This window comes from Clytia hemisphaerica, unplaced genomic scaffold (assembly GCF_902728285.1).
Source record: "Clytia hemisphaerica strain Z4C2 unplaced genomic scaffold, Clytia hemisphaerica genome assembly, whole genome shotgun sequence".
In the NCBI taxonomy this organism is placed as follows: domain Eukaryota; kingdom Metazoa; phylum Cnidaria; class Hydrozoa; order Leptothecata; family Clytiidae; genus Clytia; species Clytia hemisphaerica.
In genome coordinates this window covers 606,642-621,857 of record NW_027104591.1, presented here as the reverse complement: position 1 = coordinate 621,857, position 15,216 = coordinate 606,642, and the positions used below count along the sequence as shown (strand labels likewise).

Sequence of the window (15,216 nt, the reverse complement as noted above, 5' to 3'; positions counted from 1 at the left end):
AAAAGTTTTGGCTGCAGCAAAATAGGTCATAGCCTGGTTCGTTGGAAAGTGTTTTTAAGAACAATGCAACTTTTGATCCAAACTTTCACTAAGAATAAATAACTGAAATGAAGTATAAATAATCGAGAAATCAATAAATGATCAACGAAGAATTAATGTGTAATTAGTATATGTAATCAAAGGATAACGAGTGCAGTTCGAGAATAATGACACGAGTGTTCTTTTTTTGTTATTAATTTTCCGAGTCCAAAAGGAGAAGGAAAACTCGTAACGAAAAAAACACGAGTGCAATTTTCGAATTGTACGAGTTATTATGTGATTATGAGCTAAACGCACAATTGGTTTCACTACTTTTTCCCCGTTAGGAAAGTAAATTGCACTGAAAGTTTTATATTTTATATATCTTCTCTCTGTGTTTTTCTTTTATTTTTGTTTATAGGTTTTCTTTCTCACAAAATGAATTTCGAATGCAATTAAAACGTTCGATGAAAAAAATGTAAGAAAAAACATTAAAATCAATTTTGTAAACATTGGCACGGCATATACAGGCAGGGTGTAATTAACGATTAATTGCTCTCTTTGAAGGCGCGCCAAATAAGAAAACTTCTTAACTCATCGTGCGATTATGAATCTAATGGATCTCATTTCTCCCCCTACGCTGAACGGTAATCAACTGTGTTCAATAAAGGATTCATTTAGATTGAATTATACGTTCCCAACGTGGGAATGGGAACGTACCCAAAATTTGGTGAAAGAAGTGACGAGTATTCAATGTCTTAGGTAACTAAAAGGAACTGAAACGAAGTAATTAAACGAATGTTAAACGAAGTTAAAAAACTTGTTCAGTAATTATATCTACCTTTTTTAAAGCTATAATTCAACCTATTTCGGTACATTTTTTTAGCCAATAAAGTACCTCGAACGCTAAATAATTACCAGTCAATAGAAAAAAAAAGACCAAAGCGTGACTGATTTAACAGGTGATAAAAGTTCCGTAATAAAATTTGTCCGGTCTGAATTTTCTGGCCTGAAAGGGAAACGTTTGGTTCAAGGATTAATCAATCTCAAAAAAAGAAATATTTCTAATGCTACAACTTTACAAATTCTACACAGCCAAACTATATTCTTTATTCTCTACTGCAAAATATTGGGGGGACCAGGGAAAACTAACTTTTATCAGTGTTAAAAAATTTTAAGACTTTCCTGTATAAAACTCGTTTTTAAAAATAGTTTTACGAAGATTTTAATCAACTTATGCAAAGGGTATAATTAGAAAAAACTAAGTTCAATTAGGACACATTCTTGCTGAAGAAAGGACTAATATAGCAAAACAACAATCTTTATTTATTGTGCCATAATTTCGTATCCATAACAATAAGATTCAATACATTTGAGAGGTTACTTCAGGCTTGCACAACTCGAATTAGCGTGTCTCAATTACTGTCGGTTTGAAGCAATTGAACCGCCGCATTAAAGGGTAATAAAACCATAGCAACATACTAAAACGCCCAAAATAAATTGTTTAAAAAGAGATGATAATCATCACATAATCTTCCAAATTAAACAGATTTTTTGTTTGGAAAAAAAAGGTGATTTGCAAAGGTCGTTTATTTCCCTCAAATGAATTTTCCATGACATTTAGCAAGAAGTGATTAGGAAATATAAAAGAGCTAATGTTGTGCTTTGAGGTGAATTTAAAGATACCACACTGGTTAAATTCGCTCATACGATTACCTTTCCGTCTCAATAACTAGCTGTATTGTATAAAGGTTGCGAAGTGATCCAGACTCCACCTCTATTTGCAAGTTGCTAGCAAAATAAAATAGACACGGTGAAAAATTCCTAAGGAGACATGGTCGTAAGCATTAATGCTGCAAACACACACAACACAAACCACGGCGGCACAAACCCGCCGCCACCGCACAACGCTCTTTTCTTTCCTTCTAATTCTTCTAGTGTTAATGGTGCCTTAATAAAATCGCACGATAGTCATCGAACGATAGAAAGATTTTATTCGAATCGTTTGTCGAAATCAAAACATAATCAAACAAAAATAAAAATCTACAAAGATTACTTGTTGGTTCTTGGCCAATTTTGATTTTTTTTCTTGACAAATTTGAAAAATTTGATTACCTCCGTACCTCTAAATCATTGAATATGAACTTGGTTTTGCAAGGTAAGTTTAGTTCACTAAAAGAGCACTACTCCCGCCCGCGCGACTTTCAAAAACCTTTCATTAATTTACCTTATTTGATACTTATACTGGCTTTTAAAAGTCAAGGAATGACAGAAATCCTGTCACCGTTCGAACTAAATTTCTTTCCATTTAACAGCAAACAAACATTTATAACCGAAGAACTACTGTTTAGATGCATGCCCACGCGGCAATTCGACCAACATCAAATTCTAGGTCCATGTTTAGGCTTCCGGTAACTATTTTGTTGTTCACTCCTAGGGTACCATTCTAAAACGCCATTTTTCACAGTCGTAGTTACCAGAGAAAGGTTTCGTTGCTTCCAGCAAAACCATTCAAGGTCATTTTAACAAAATCACTGTTTTGAAGATGTGATTTATATAGCAAATTTTCTCTTGGGATAGAAGTTAAAGGTACGTGCACACAATGTGGTATATAAATGTAGTAAAACTGCTTCGCACATAAACCCGTTTCGCAAAAAGTAATCACTATTCGTATTCGCAGAGTAATTCCTTGTTGTGTTTTTGAAGGTGATTCAAAATCACTCCTGTGAGTGTTTTGCATAAAACGTTAACTTTGAATTTGATATCAATCGTACATATTATACGTCATATACTGTGAGACCTTAAGGTATCAAATTATTCGTTAACAGGTCAAAGAAAAAAACAAATTTAACGAAATACGAACAATTCGTTATACAAGACCAATTAAAAGTTGAACAGGAATAAAACTAGACCAATTAAAAAAGAGATAACTCAGTTCCTGAATAAGATTTTATAAATAGAGAGACAGAAAGCGGCTTTTTAACACCCGGAAAATAATTTCGAAAAAGTGACACTTCCTTACTAATTACAAGATCAATGGAAACTTGTTTTAGTTTTGAATGAAGAAATTTACAAAAGTTTAATCTGAAAGATTATTCTATATCGTAAGAACTCCAACTTAATCAAATATGGCATAAAATAGCCAATGTCATCATTAGAATAATGAACATTGGCTGAGGGTTAGTATTTCAAAATGCCCAAATATTCTTTAAGTTTGTAAACTATTCCTGTCCATTCATCAAAACAATTACAATGATAACTGAGTTTTGTGGTAGGTCAGAAAAACTAGAAACTGTTGTAATCTGTACGAGTAAACCGAAAACAATTATTTGACTCCACAAGAATATTGAATATCATATTCAAGTTGTTTACCTGGTCTTCTGAGAGCTCCATAACATTGACATTGATATCTGCATTGAAAAAAAGGAGACAAAATAAGGTTTTGAGTAAGGATAGTTTTACAATCCGCAAAAGAAAATATTTAGAATCCCAGAAAAAGATTCCTATGTTAGGAATTAACAATTCATGAGGTTTTGTTAAATTTTCTTAAGCACTTCTTGATGCACCTCAAATAACTTAAAGGTAGAGGTGTTTCCCGAAAGTAAACTTACCAATATCACTGAGTTCACCATCGCTCTCTTCGTCATTGTCACTGTCATCATCAAGACTATCTTCATCTTTCCCTCCTGTTGAGTCTTTGTATTGATAATGGATCTTCGCTTTTGCTTTACTCTTGGCCCTGAAAGTATAGAATCGATAGTTTTCTAAAATTGGCTATACAGGAAAAAATTTATTGTAATTAGTTCATTGAGAGTTGTTTTTTTCGGTTAAGATTGGCTAGATAAGAAGCTGTACCTGCACAACTACGCTGTCACTGCTTGGTTGTTTATATAATATAATACTGTCCAGGGTATTGCAATGCCCTTTTCGGAAATCACCTTGGATACCCATGCATTTTGATTTTTTTCAGACATTCTCCATTAATAACACAGTGAAAAGTTACTTAAAAACATCTATTTTTTATTCAAAATAAGTTTTGTTTTCGAACGTTCATACGTATAGCATATACAACATATTGCCCAGGAGAGGCACTTAGGCTAAATTGGTTAGAGGGGTGTGCCGCTGGTCATAGGGTCCTTTTTCTAGACTCTGAAGATATCTGACGGGGTCCCAAATTTAAAAAAAATTCAAGATGTGTTTCTGACAGGGCCGACTTTTGGAGTAAAAACTAGAACATTTTTTCAATTTTTCATCAACTTAGTCATTTTTGATACCTTTCAGGGTGAAAATGAGAAAATTTTCATTCTTTTTATTCTGAAAGGTTCCCAAATTTACCAAACATGCATATCTGAAAAGAGTTCACTTTTCAAGCCCCTGTCAGCCGTCAAGGTCAGTGCCCCTCAGACATATTGAATATAAAAGTTAAATGTTACTTTTCTTCGTTAATTTGTGCGATCTTTTTGCCATAATTCTCTTCTAATGTCAATTGTGTAAGATATTGCTCTTCAGAGGCTGAAATTAAAGGTCCCGCCCAAGCGGTTTACTCAAAATTGAATGATCTGCTCACTGAAAATATTTACTGCAGGCTTTAAAATGGATCATTCTAACATTTCTAAAATAGTAGAGGTGGCGAATTCAGCAAGGCGAAATTATTTAGATTGTTTTTTATTAACACTAATTAAAAAAACACAGGACATTGCAATGTCATATCATCAAACAACAAAACATATTTTCTTAGAAGAGGAATTGAAACAGACCTCCAGTAGCATCAATCTGTACCAACGTTCTGTAACTTTCATAGTTACATTTTCGTGCAAGTTTTTCATCTTCTTCTGACCTAAGAGATTGTGGTAATTCAATGAAAATCAAGAATTTGTGATCGCTAAATTTTTTGCTGGTTCAGTCAATTCATTGCAAAAATGACTTTCACTTAGTGTAATACTGGGGAAAAGGTTTTAAGGAGCTGAATAATCTAACCAAATATTATCCCAAAATATTTGCCTAATATTGCTCTTTTACCAAGACACAGTAGAACCTGAGCTTACAAACAACACAATATACACACTTTTGTATTAGAGTGTGGGGTCCACAGATATCAGACATAAAACACTAGAAAGAGCTTCTGTGTCTCTGTCTGAAGCAAAACTAAATGTGCCATTTATTATAAAAGAAAAACCACAGTTCAGTACTGGAAATTTTCCAAATCATTTTAGGCTTTTTTTTCTTAAAGTTAAAGGGAGGAGAACTTTATCGAAATCAACAACACTTCTCTAGAAACGAAATTCAGACAAAACTTACTTCTCCTCTGGCTTGTTCACTTTCTCAGGAATAAAATCCAGGTGTGCTCGAACATCGAACCTAGTGTAGAAACAAGTTATGAATAAGTGCCACTGGTATCATGTGCTATCGCTAGATTTTTTTGGCTTTGTACCAGTTGAAATGAAAATTTTACAGCCTTATTAATTATCAATGCAAGGCCTGGTTTAGTCTGGGCAAACGTACTTCCACTTATCCAGTATATCATAGTAGCATGCATTCAGGCTAGAGCTGGAGTCATCCATGAAACATTTAAAGAATATTTCAGTACTTTTTAACAAAAAAAAAACAAAATAAAAATATAATAACCTGTCAATCATGACTTCTGGATCGCCTTGCCAAGGAACTCTAAAATAAAAGAGGAAAGAAATTTATTTATGATAATTTCTTCCTTTTCAATTTTGATGAATTTGAAAAATTTCAAATTAAAAAAGGAAAATATGCTTAAAAGTTTGCTCCTAAAAAATAAATGTAAAACAGGAATTTGATTCTAGATATCTATGTACTACAACCTTTTTCTTTCAGTTAAAAAATTGCAAATTGAAAATGAAAAAAAAAAAAAACTTCTGCCTACAATTGTCCATCAGTATCAGTGACTTTGGCTGAATCAGTCAAGATGTGCATTTTACACTTTTGACCATAGAAACGCATCAACTGGTGAGGATCTGTTTTCTATCAAAAAATACAAAACTTGACTTTAACAATGTTACATCTATCAGTTTAAGTAACTAAGAATGTGATTTCGAGATATTAAGTGTTGTGTTTAAGCTGGAAATGTAACCAAAACAGAAATTTTGTATCGACATTGGGACTACTAAAAACATGAGTAAAATACAGTGAAAAGTCAATATCATATAAAAAATATTCAACCATTTTGGCATAGTACGCCTGTCTTCTTTCTGCTCTTTTCTTGAAATCTATCATGATTCCACGGAGCTTTTTTTCTTGCTTTCTTGCTTCTTGCCACATTTTGAGTCTGAAAGTGAAAAAGAATAAAAGCTATTTCACCTTGCGGATAGGGAATATTTTTCAATTAAATACCTTCAATTCAAATCACAATGTGGGAAGGTATGGTAGAGCGCTTGAAAACTTGCATATACAACTCTTTGGTCAACAACATTTTGGTATAGATCTATGTAACTTATAAAACTAAGATTTTAGCATTCTCAGTTCAAGTACAAATTATAAATATAGACTTAACTTGCAAAATCCAATATATTTTTGCCTCCTATTTGATACTTGTTACATAATCTGTAACCTTTTGACCTGATATCTACCCAAAATACTTATAAAACGGCAGATAAAGTACCACACAAAAACGCCTATATTTGGTACACTGGGAAATTGGAGAAAACAATTTTAAGTGCTATCTCATCATATCTTCTATATTCTTAAATGGGAATAAATTAATATTTCAAATTGGTCTTAAACTAATGACAGATTCTTAAAATTTTTTGAAGATCTCACTCAGACAATTTCAAAAATATATTCTACAAGGGTTGAATGCTTTTCTTTACCAAATATCAGCTGTTTAAAGTTTTTACTTTGTTGCGATGGTTACAAGAATTGTCAGGAGTCTGCTGGAAACTTTTAAGAACATAAAAGAGAGAAAATTTTATGGCTGAATAATTCAAGGAATAAAAAAGGGTTTCTTCAAGTTTTTGTTTGTTTGTTTGAATGCATTTTTTATTGTAACAATACAGGTAGGTTTGTAGTAAAAGTAGTAAAATCTTGGATTCGGATTCTTGCAAAGACTGTTAGCAGTGGGTGGGTAGGTAATGATGGATAGAGAAGGCTGGAAAAAAAGAATTTATGGGGTCCAGACTGGCACCCGACCTAGGTATATTGAAATGGAAACATACGAAAAAAGGTTTTTGGGTCATGTTCTGGCCTAAATAGCAAAACACTCTTTTACCCTGAACATTGATGATCCCAACAAGTTTACGCCTCAAAACTGTTTCGACCCCTCGAAAACCAGGCCTTTACATGCGCCAGTTCAGGTCATGTTCGGAACCTTTTTAAGTTCAAAATCTCCAAGTAAAAAGTTCAGACCATATAGTAGTTGGTCCTGGGGCGAATAATTTTTTGATGCCCACCCCAGGCTTTCAAAACAAAGGGGAAAACCCAAGACTTTGTGGCCCCAGCAGGGTAGCTCTAAACCTCTAAACTAGCATCTAATAACATGATAACCAGAATATGATTCTTCAATGGGAATCAAAACTATAAAGTGCACTTACAAACATCAATAAATATGTCAGATCTAACAAAATTAATAACAACACCAGGCTTCGGCATAAGAAAAAAGAAGGCGTGTGATCGTCGCACGCCTACATAGTAATTTTTAGTAATTTAGGCGTGCAAATCATGGCACGCCTCATTTTCTTTAGACGTGCGAGCGCGTGCGATCGTTTTTTTCTTTTATTTTATAAACATCATTAACAATGATGAGGTACAAACTTTTGAACAATTCCTAAGAATGATCTTTCTTTTATCTACATAAAAACTAGACAACAGGAAAGAAGAAAGTGTATATTCAATCTTCATATTTGAAAAACAAAAACAGAAACCAAAAGAGCACTGAATAATCAAGAAGGAGAATACTTTACTTTAGGAAAACAAATGAGAAGAAGAATCATGCAGCAAAAGTAACTTTTAAGAAGAGCTAGTTTATTGTCATAAACCAACGACCTCATAAACGTAGCATGCGAGAGGGAAGGAAAAGATTGAGAGAGGAAAAATCATACAGCAAAGTGATTTTTTTTAAAAGGTTTTAGAGAGACGAAAAATCGTGCAGCAAAAGTTATTTTTGAGAAAGGCTTGTTTATTGAAGACCAAAGCATAGTATGAGAGAAAGAGGAGAGAGAAGATGTGTATCCATTAGAGTAACTTTTTTATAAGAAATTTTGTATACATATAGCAGTTTGAAAGAGTAAAGGAATCTTTCATCTATTTGGTTCTTATGATTAAAGTAGAAAATGATATTTGATCTTCTTTCAACAAGCAGAAAAAATATTTCTAGAATAAATTTTTGCATGTGCGATTGATCGCACGCCTCGCTAGGTTTTCATGATTTATGGCGTGTGATAAATTGCACGCCTAAAAGGCTTTTAGGCGTGTGCGGAGGCGTGCGCGTGCGATCGCACGCCTAATATGCCGAAGCCTGCAACACTGTCATCATTTTACAATCAAAGAAAAGATTTTCTGTCAAGAACCTTGCGAATATTCCAACAATTTCCATCGAGATGATCAGTCACAGCTAAGTCTACCATTTTAGCTCAGTCTGAGGATTGAGCCAAGAATGCTCACTAAACACGGATGAAAAACTTCAATCTGTCAATCATTTTCTCAAGCGAAGAGTACGCGAAGTGATTCTAGCTTTACGATAGTGCTGTGGATCATCAGTTGATAGTAATCAATTATCGTTATTCCTTTATTTTGAGTATTCGATCACTTTCTTAACAACCCTTCGAGGACTTGATAACCGCTCGAGTACTTTGATTTTTATTGATTAATTTCGATAACTTTGATAACTTCGATCACCAATTGATTACTTCGATAACCAATTACTATGATATATCTTAAAAAAAAACCAAAAAAATTGACCCAAAACCAAAACACAAAAGAAGCCCCGCCATAAAGATTGACTCCCTTATTTCCCAACCATTTTCCCTGCCATTTTGTGTGCCTTTGCCCTGGGTTTCCCCAAATAACACATATTGCGCATTCTGTTTGGTCGGAGAAAACGAAAGTGGTTTTCACGCATGAACTGCGTGTTTTAATTGGCCGAAGTCAACTTGGTTTCAGATAATTTTGACGCACTGCTACTGGAAACATATATTTGATAAAATCGAAGGCTGGAAAGTACTGTGAGAGGTCCTAAATCCGACAGCCTTGCCTAAATACGATGGGGTCTTTCAAAGATACAAGCTAAAATAAAAACACTTTTCTCTATGACGCAACAAAGATACCAAAGTGTCAACTAAACTGAGAGATTTGATACACTGAACCAATTGAACCAAATAACAATAATTGCTTCTTATACAAATACATTTTTTTATTAACATATTCATAATAATAGAGGTATATAATTATTTAAACAACTCACACTTTTTTGATCACATTAATTGACATCTTGACATTATATAGTCATTGTGTTAGATGTTTTGTTTCAAGAGTTCTTGCAATAATTGTTGTTCAACTTGGAGAGGGAATGTTTGTTAACATATAATTTTTTTTCATAACAGTTATTTGGGGGTCGGATTTAGGCAGGGCTGTCGGATTTAGGACCACTCACGGTAATCGAAAAGTAATCGAAATGATTGAACAAATCGAAAATGGTTGAAGAAAATGCCATAATCTGGAGTCGAGTGAGTATTCGATCACCAATAAAATCGATAGGTGATCACTGACCACCTTCGATTATTATCAATCATTATTGATTATTTTGATTACAATCGAACATTCGTTTAGTACCGTCTGGCTCAATCCAGACTCCCAGATCCCAGCTAAAAACAGTCAGGGCTTCCTTTCACTTTATCAATATTACGCAAACAGCAGTGTGCGCTAAATTATTTTGGTTTAACTTTCGACTTCAAGCAAAGGTCTTAGCAACAGGGTGCGCGTACATAGCAACGGGGCTGGGTAGAAAAATCTAAACATAGAATTCAAAAAAAATACCGATCATCGTATAGAGCACTAAAAATTACCCACTTTCTATGTTTAGTTTGTTCTTGGATTAAAACCTACATAACCAAAAGTTGATAGAATAAAAACATACCTGATCAACACAACCAAACCTTCTGTCTTGCGGGTTTACTCTTTCCTTCACAACAACTTTCGTTTTTGCTTATGTAGGTTTGAAAATCCACAAGTAATGAACCTCTTATAGCTTTATCTGAATAAATCTGGTTGAAAACCTTCTATCAGGTTTCATTCCGTACGTTTTTTATCCACGTGGTGAACCGGTTTCCCCGATTTCCCGATAATTAAAAATTGGAACTTTCCCGTGGGCGCGATTGGGCGAACCGCCGTCGCAAAATATTTTTCGTGAAAATTTACCGTATTCTAACGCTATAATATAATCTAGATAGGAAACAAATATTAAATTTGATCTTTTTTTGCTCAGAGTATTTCTAAATTTCAAGATAAAAAGAACTATCTACGAATTATTTTCTTTAACGGGCGTTGAATCGACATTGACATATTTAATGTTGTCATAATCAATGCCATGCATATTTTGTCAGCGCCGTGCATATTTTGTCAACATCCTTTTTATTGGGTAAATACCACTAACTTATACAAGATAAGTAAACATAAATTTATCGCCCGCGAGCACGGCTTAGCTAAGCGCACATCTCTTATTCATTATCTAAGAATTGAAGCGGGCAAAGATTACTGCGCGGCTGATAGCGGACGAAGGTTATTTTGAAGATATTTTCAGTTATAATCCAAGGTAGAACAAACTAAACATAGAAAGGGGGTATTTTTAGTGCTTTATACGATGATCGGTATTATTTCTGAATACACCGTTTAGGAGTCTCGCCATTTCACGGTACTCCATTGCAGAGGCCCGGTAAAAATAGTAGGTAAAAATGCGCACTTTAGTACTGTGAAAGGTTAGAGGAATGTAAACATTGTGAATTTTTGTCTCTCCTTTAAAGAGAATGATTTAGATATTTGAACATGATATCAATGATAATTTTATAAGTCTCTCCTGAAAATTTCACAAAAATTCATCAAGAGGAAAAGAAGTTATGATTAAAAGGAGTTCTTTACCTACCGTTTTTCTGCTATGTTTCCTTATGAGAACCAGATGTTTACCTACCGTTTTTTTACGGAGGAGAGTGAATTTTCCGTGATCGCTATAAAATCAAAACAATGGAAAATTGGATTGGGGCGTGCGCAGTTGACACTCCTAAACGGTGTATTCTATGTTTAGATTTTTCTACCCAGCCCCGTTGCTATGTACGCGCGCCCTGTTGCTAAGACCTTTGCTTGAAATCGAAAGCGAAACCAAGATTATTTAGCGCACACTGCCGTTTGCGTAATATCGATAAAGTGAAATGAGGTCCTGACTGACCAGGGCTGCAAATAAGCCTCGGTCTTCAGTCAATGTCTGACTGAAAAAGTCTTTTGACGGATTGAAAACCATTTGTATCGGTCTTGATGTCTGAATGAAAAGAGGAATAAATAAAAAACTTGAGTTGACTTCATAACTTTCAAGCTTGTTTCTAAGATCACTTTCATTGACTTGATTTCTTCGTAACTTTCAAGGGTGTTTCTAAGATCACTTTTATTGACTCGCTATTTTTGTAACTTTCAAGAATGTTTTCTAAGATCACTTTTATCAAATCAATTTCTCTGTGACAGCAACGAGTTGTTCCAAGGTCACTTTTGTCTACTCGCTTTCTCCTAACTCTCCTAAAAAAATATACACTGAATGACAGACAGGCAACAGGCTTTTGAGTTTGACCAACAGGATTTCATTTCAGTCGGACTTTTGATGTCCGATTGAGTAAAAATATTTATTTGCAGCCTTTTGGATTGGACCAACCAAAAGCAAAAAGCAGCAAAATGTCCAAAACAAATGAACAACGCAGCTGCGCACGCAGCTCTACTCTACCATCTTTGTTTTGATTTAACTTTGTATTTTAAGGACCAGCCAGGTCATTCATTTGAGGGCTATGCATGTTAGCCTCCACTGGCGCACTGATGCGCAAGTCAAGTTACCACACGACTTCACATCACGGTCAGAGTCTGCACGGTATGAACTTGCTCTAAAAAGAATATAGATAATACCTCAAGTAGCAGACTTCCTAAAAAGGTATTATAGAATAATGGATGATGGAAGCTTCAACATCTGACAGTATGAGCAATGATGAATGAGTGTTCTTGGTCAGTTGAGATTGAGGGAAAGTTGAGCTGTGAGCTGACTGGTCCGAGCTGACTGAGCTGTGTGAGTTGCGTCGAAGCGTACGGATTCCGCGTTGATTTTCCCGCTTTTTCCGAAAACCGAAACTGGGTACTATTGAAAGACGGAATATCGGGAAGCTTTGGCGGGGCACGAATGACGACTTCACCTCAGGGAATATGATATCACAAGCGAGTTATCAGGGTCCGGATCCGATTTTTTTTTTTTTTTGGGGGGGGGGGGGGGGTTGCCGCCCGGGGGGGGGGGGGCACTCAAGGTAAATGACCTACCAGACGTTCGGCCCTTAAGGGTAGGTTTTTCATAGTTCAGCTAGTGCACTGTAAGGGTAGGAAATTACAAAACTGCACTGAACTGCACTGTAAGGGTAGGAAATTGTGATAAAGGGCCAATTGTTTGGTAAATTTGGCACAAAATTGGTCAATTTTGGAGGAAAAATTCCACATTTTCTTGGAAAATTGCAAAAGTTTCCGCCCTTATGGGCGAGAAATTTTGAAAAAGTGCACTGTGTAAGGGTACGATTTTTCATGGAAATTCACTGCACTGTAAGGGTCCGATTTTACAAGCCAAATTTTGGGGGACGAGATGGAGTTTTTACAAGCCCTCATTTGATTTGGTTGGTCGTTAACCAGTAATAAAACAATTTTGTGACTTTTTCTAAAGAACGCGTCATCTTTATTACTTCAAATGACCAGTTATTAAAGTATCTTATAAAAACTCCATCTCATCTGAATTTTAGGCCGAACGTATGGTCGTTTTCAGATCGAGTGCCCCCCCCGGGGGGGGGGGGGGTTGTTGCCGAAAGACAAGGGATTCGGACTAAAAGACGCCTCTGACTACTAATTTACCATTTTACAACCTTATTGTCTACACGTCTCGTCTATACGGGGTGGGAAAAATTTGAAAACAGAAGCTCATTTTCTGTTATCAGGTTGTACAAGAGTGACAATATCAACGACTGGACACCCATTTTCTTTGTGTTTTTTTTGTAGAAAACTATGGTAGCTTTGTTGCATAACCACCTTAAAATCATAAAATGAAACAGTGGATTATTGATGATATACCTCCGACCGAGGAATACTTTGCAAACAGCGACAAAGTTAGATATGTTCTTTTTTCTGAAACAGAAGTAATTTTCAAACTCGTTATTATAATTAAGAGTTTTAAAAAAGGAGAAATTAAAAGGAAAAAAAAGAAAAAGAAAAAATAGTGACGGACTTTTGTTGGATTTTTTATACCAATTTTGAAGTACAGGCAGCAACAACAAAGCTCGCTTCAAAGAGACAATAAAAGATAAACGTCCAGTCATTTATATGTTCATGGTGGCACTTGTCTTTCACGTTACCTGAGTCAAAGTAAACAATATATTTTCGAATACAACACAGTATTATGATTAGTAATGTACAAAATCTCTATCTACAAAAAAGGTAATAAAGGATACAAATATTATGATGTCATAAAATAATCTCTAACTTAGAGTCCCTAAAAATTCGGGGACTTTCGCAATAGCCGCAATGAATCACGGGAAATCAGGACTGATAATGGTCCTTGTTGGTCAGATGTGAACAATTCTTCATAGTTTTGGACCAAGAAGAAACACTTGCTTGCACGAATAGATGATCTCTTTTGAGATTATGAAATCTTCAAATTTTCAGTGTGGAAAAAAACGTATAACGTAATAACGTTTGAAATGAAAACATAGCGTCGCAACATTTCTTATAACTGTTATCTACCATAGTGTTTTTAAAGGGCTCGTAATAGTATCATCCCTTATAAGATAATGGAAGGAGTTCACACCTTGCTGAAAAGCTTCTTTGCTTAGTCAAATAACAAAAGATGTCAAGCATATCCAAGTCCATAAGCAGTGATGGAACACTTTTCATGGGAATAGCATTCTTCATATGCCACAGGGTCTTTGGAAATTCACGAGACTGAATTTTTAGCATCAGAAGCTTCCTTTTGACGTTTGATGTATGCTCGATAACCAGTCCTCCTGAAAGTAAAAAATTTATGTTCAAATAAACATGTTCTTTAGAAAAAAATTGAATATAGCCCCTGTGAAAGAATACTGTTTGATTCGGTGTCAAACTTTCCTCACCTATCGGCTAGATAAGCAGCATTCTCTGCTGTGATTCTGTCAGTCCTTCTTCTGTAACCTTCGTTATAATTCCTGAAAAAAAACAAGTGATACTTTTATGGACCTACCTGGTTAACACATTTATAATTGATATCTACGTGACGTGACCATTAAACAATCATTCAGAACACAAATAGTGACGATCTATTAAAATTAGTCGTTTGCTTCTTGAACGTTTAGAAACCAAAATTTCATGCTCTTGAAATATTCTTTCATATTCAAGACTTCGTGAGCAAAAAAAAACATCTATCTCAAAAAATTGAGTAATTTGGCTAAGAACATTGATGTATCACTTATTAATAAGTGATTCTTATAGATAAAGATGCGTCTTTTGAGCTGAAGAATCATTTTTTTTACAAAAATCTGCTTGAGCCATCTTTTATCTATGAAGGGTACCATCATTTTTCATGCAAAAAATCAGAAAAAAAATAATGATCCAATTTTTCACAAAGTTCAAAAAACCCGTTTTTAGCCATTTTTTGGCCCAAATTGGCCCAAAAAACAAATTCGAGGGTTTATAGTTACACATATTTGTCCAAAAAATCAGAAAAAACTAATGAGCCAATCTCGAGAAAAGTTGGTAACGATAACGAACGGACGGACGAACAGAGGTAAATTTATAGGACCTATACCGGGGTAGGTCCAAAAACGAATTTTCATTTAACCCTATTCAACCTACAATCAAGGTCATAATATTTTGATAATTTTGGTTATTTTAAAGTTTTTCAAGATTTAAAGTTCCGGCGAGAAAGTCGATTTTGGGCTATTTCTTTAATTTCATCGAATATTTCAATTCGGGGGGGGTTGGCAGACTTAC

The 15,216-nt window shown here is 34.8% G+C and overlaps 2 protein-coding genes across 2 annotated transcripts in view; both read right to left on the bottom strand.

The window, feature by feature from the left end:
* Positions 1-12,333, bottom strand: part of LOC136823703 (CLK4-associating serine/arginine rich protein-like) — a 53,952-nt gene extending 41,619 nt beyond the window's left edge. Inside the window, exons 1-9 of the mRNA XM_067079870.1 lie at positions 12,133-12,333; positions 6,205-6,310; positions 5,909-6,006; positions 5,644-5,682; positions 5,317-5,376; positions 4,776-4,855; positions 4,452-4,530; positions 3,630-3,757; positions 3,391-3,428 (exon numbers count right to left, since the gene is read on the bottom strand). Of these exons, the coding sequence (XP_066935971.1) occupies positions 3,391-3,428; positions 3,630-3,757; positions 4,452-4,530; positions 4,776-4,855; positions 5,317-5,376; positions 5,644-5,682; positions 5,909-6,006; positions 6,205-6,303 (621 nt within the window). The 5' untranslated portion in view covers positions 6,304-6,310; positions 12,133-12,333. The remainder of the gene's footprint in view (positions 1-3,390; positions 3,429-3,629; positions 3,758-4,451; positions 4,531-4,775; positions 4,856-5,316; positions 5,377-5,643; positions 5,683-5,908; positions 6,007-6,204; positions 6,311-12,132) is intronic.
* A 1,234-nt stretch (positions 12,334-13,567) lies between these two features.
* Positions 13,568-15,216, bottom strand: part of LOC136823713 (protein tumorous imaginal discs, mitochondrial-like) — a 64,063-nt gene continuing 62,414 nt past the window's right edge. Inside the window, exons 7-8 of the mRNA XM_067079889.1 lie at positions 14,361-14,432; positions 13,568-14,255 (exon numbers count right to left, since the gene is read on the bottom strand). Of these exons, the coding sequence (XP_066935990.1) occupies positions 14,186-14,255; positions 14,361-14,432 (142 nt within the window). The 3' untranslated portion in view covers positions 13,568-14,185. The remainder of the gene's footprint in view (positions 14,256-14,360; positions 14,433-15,216) is intronic.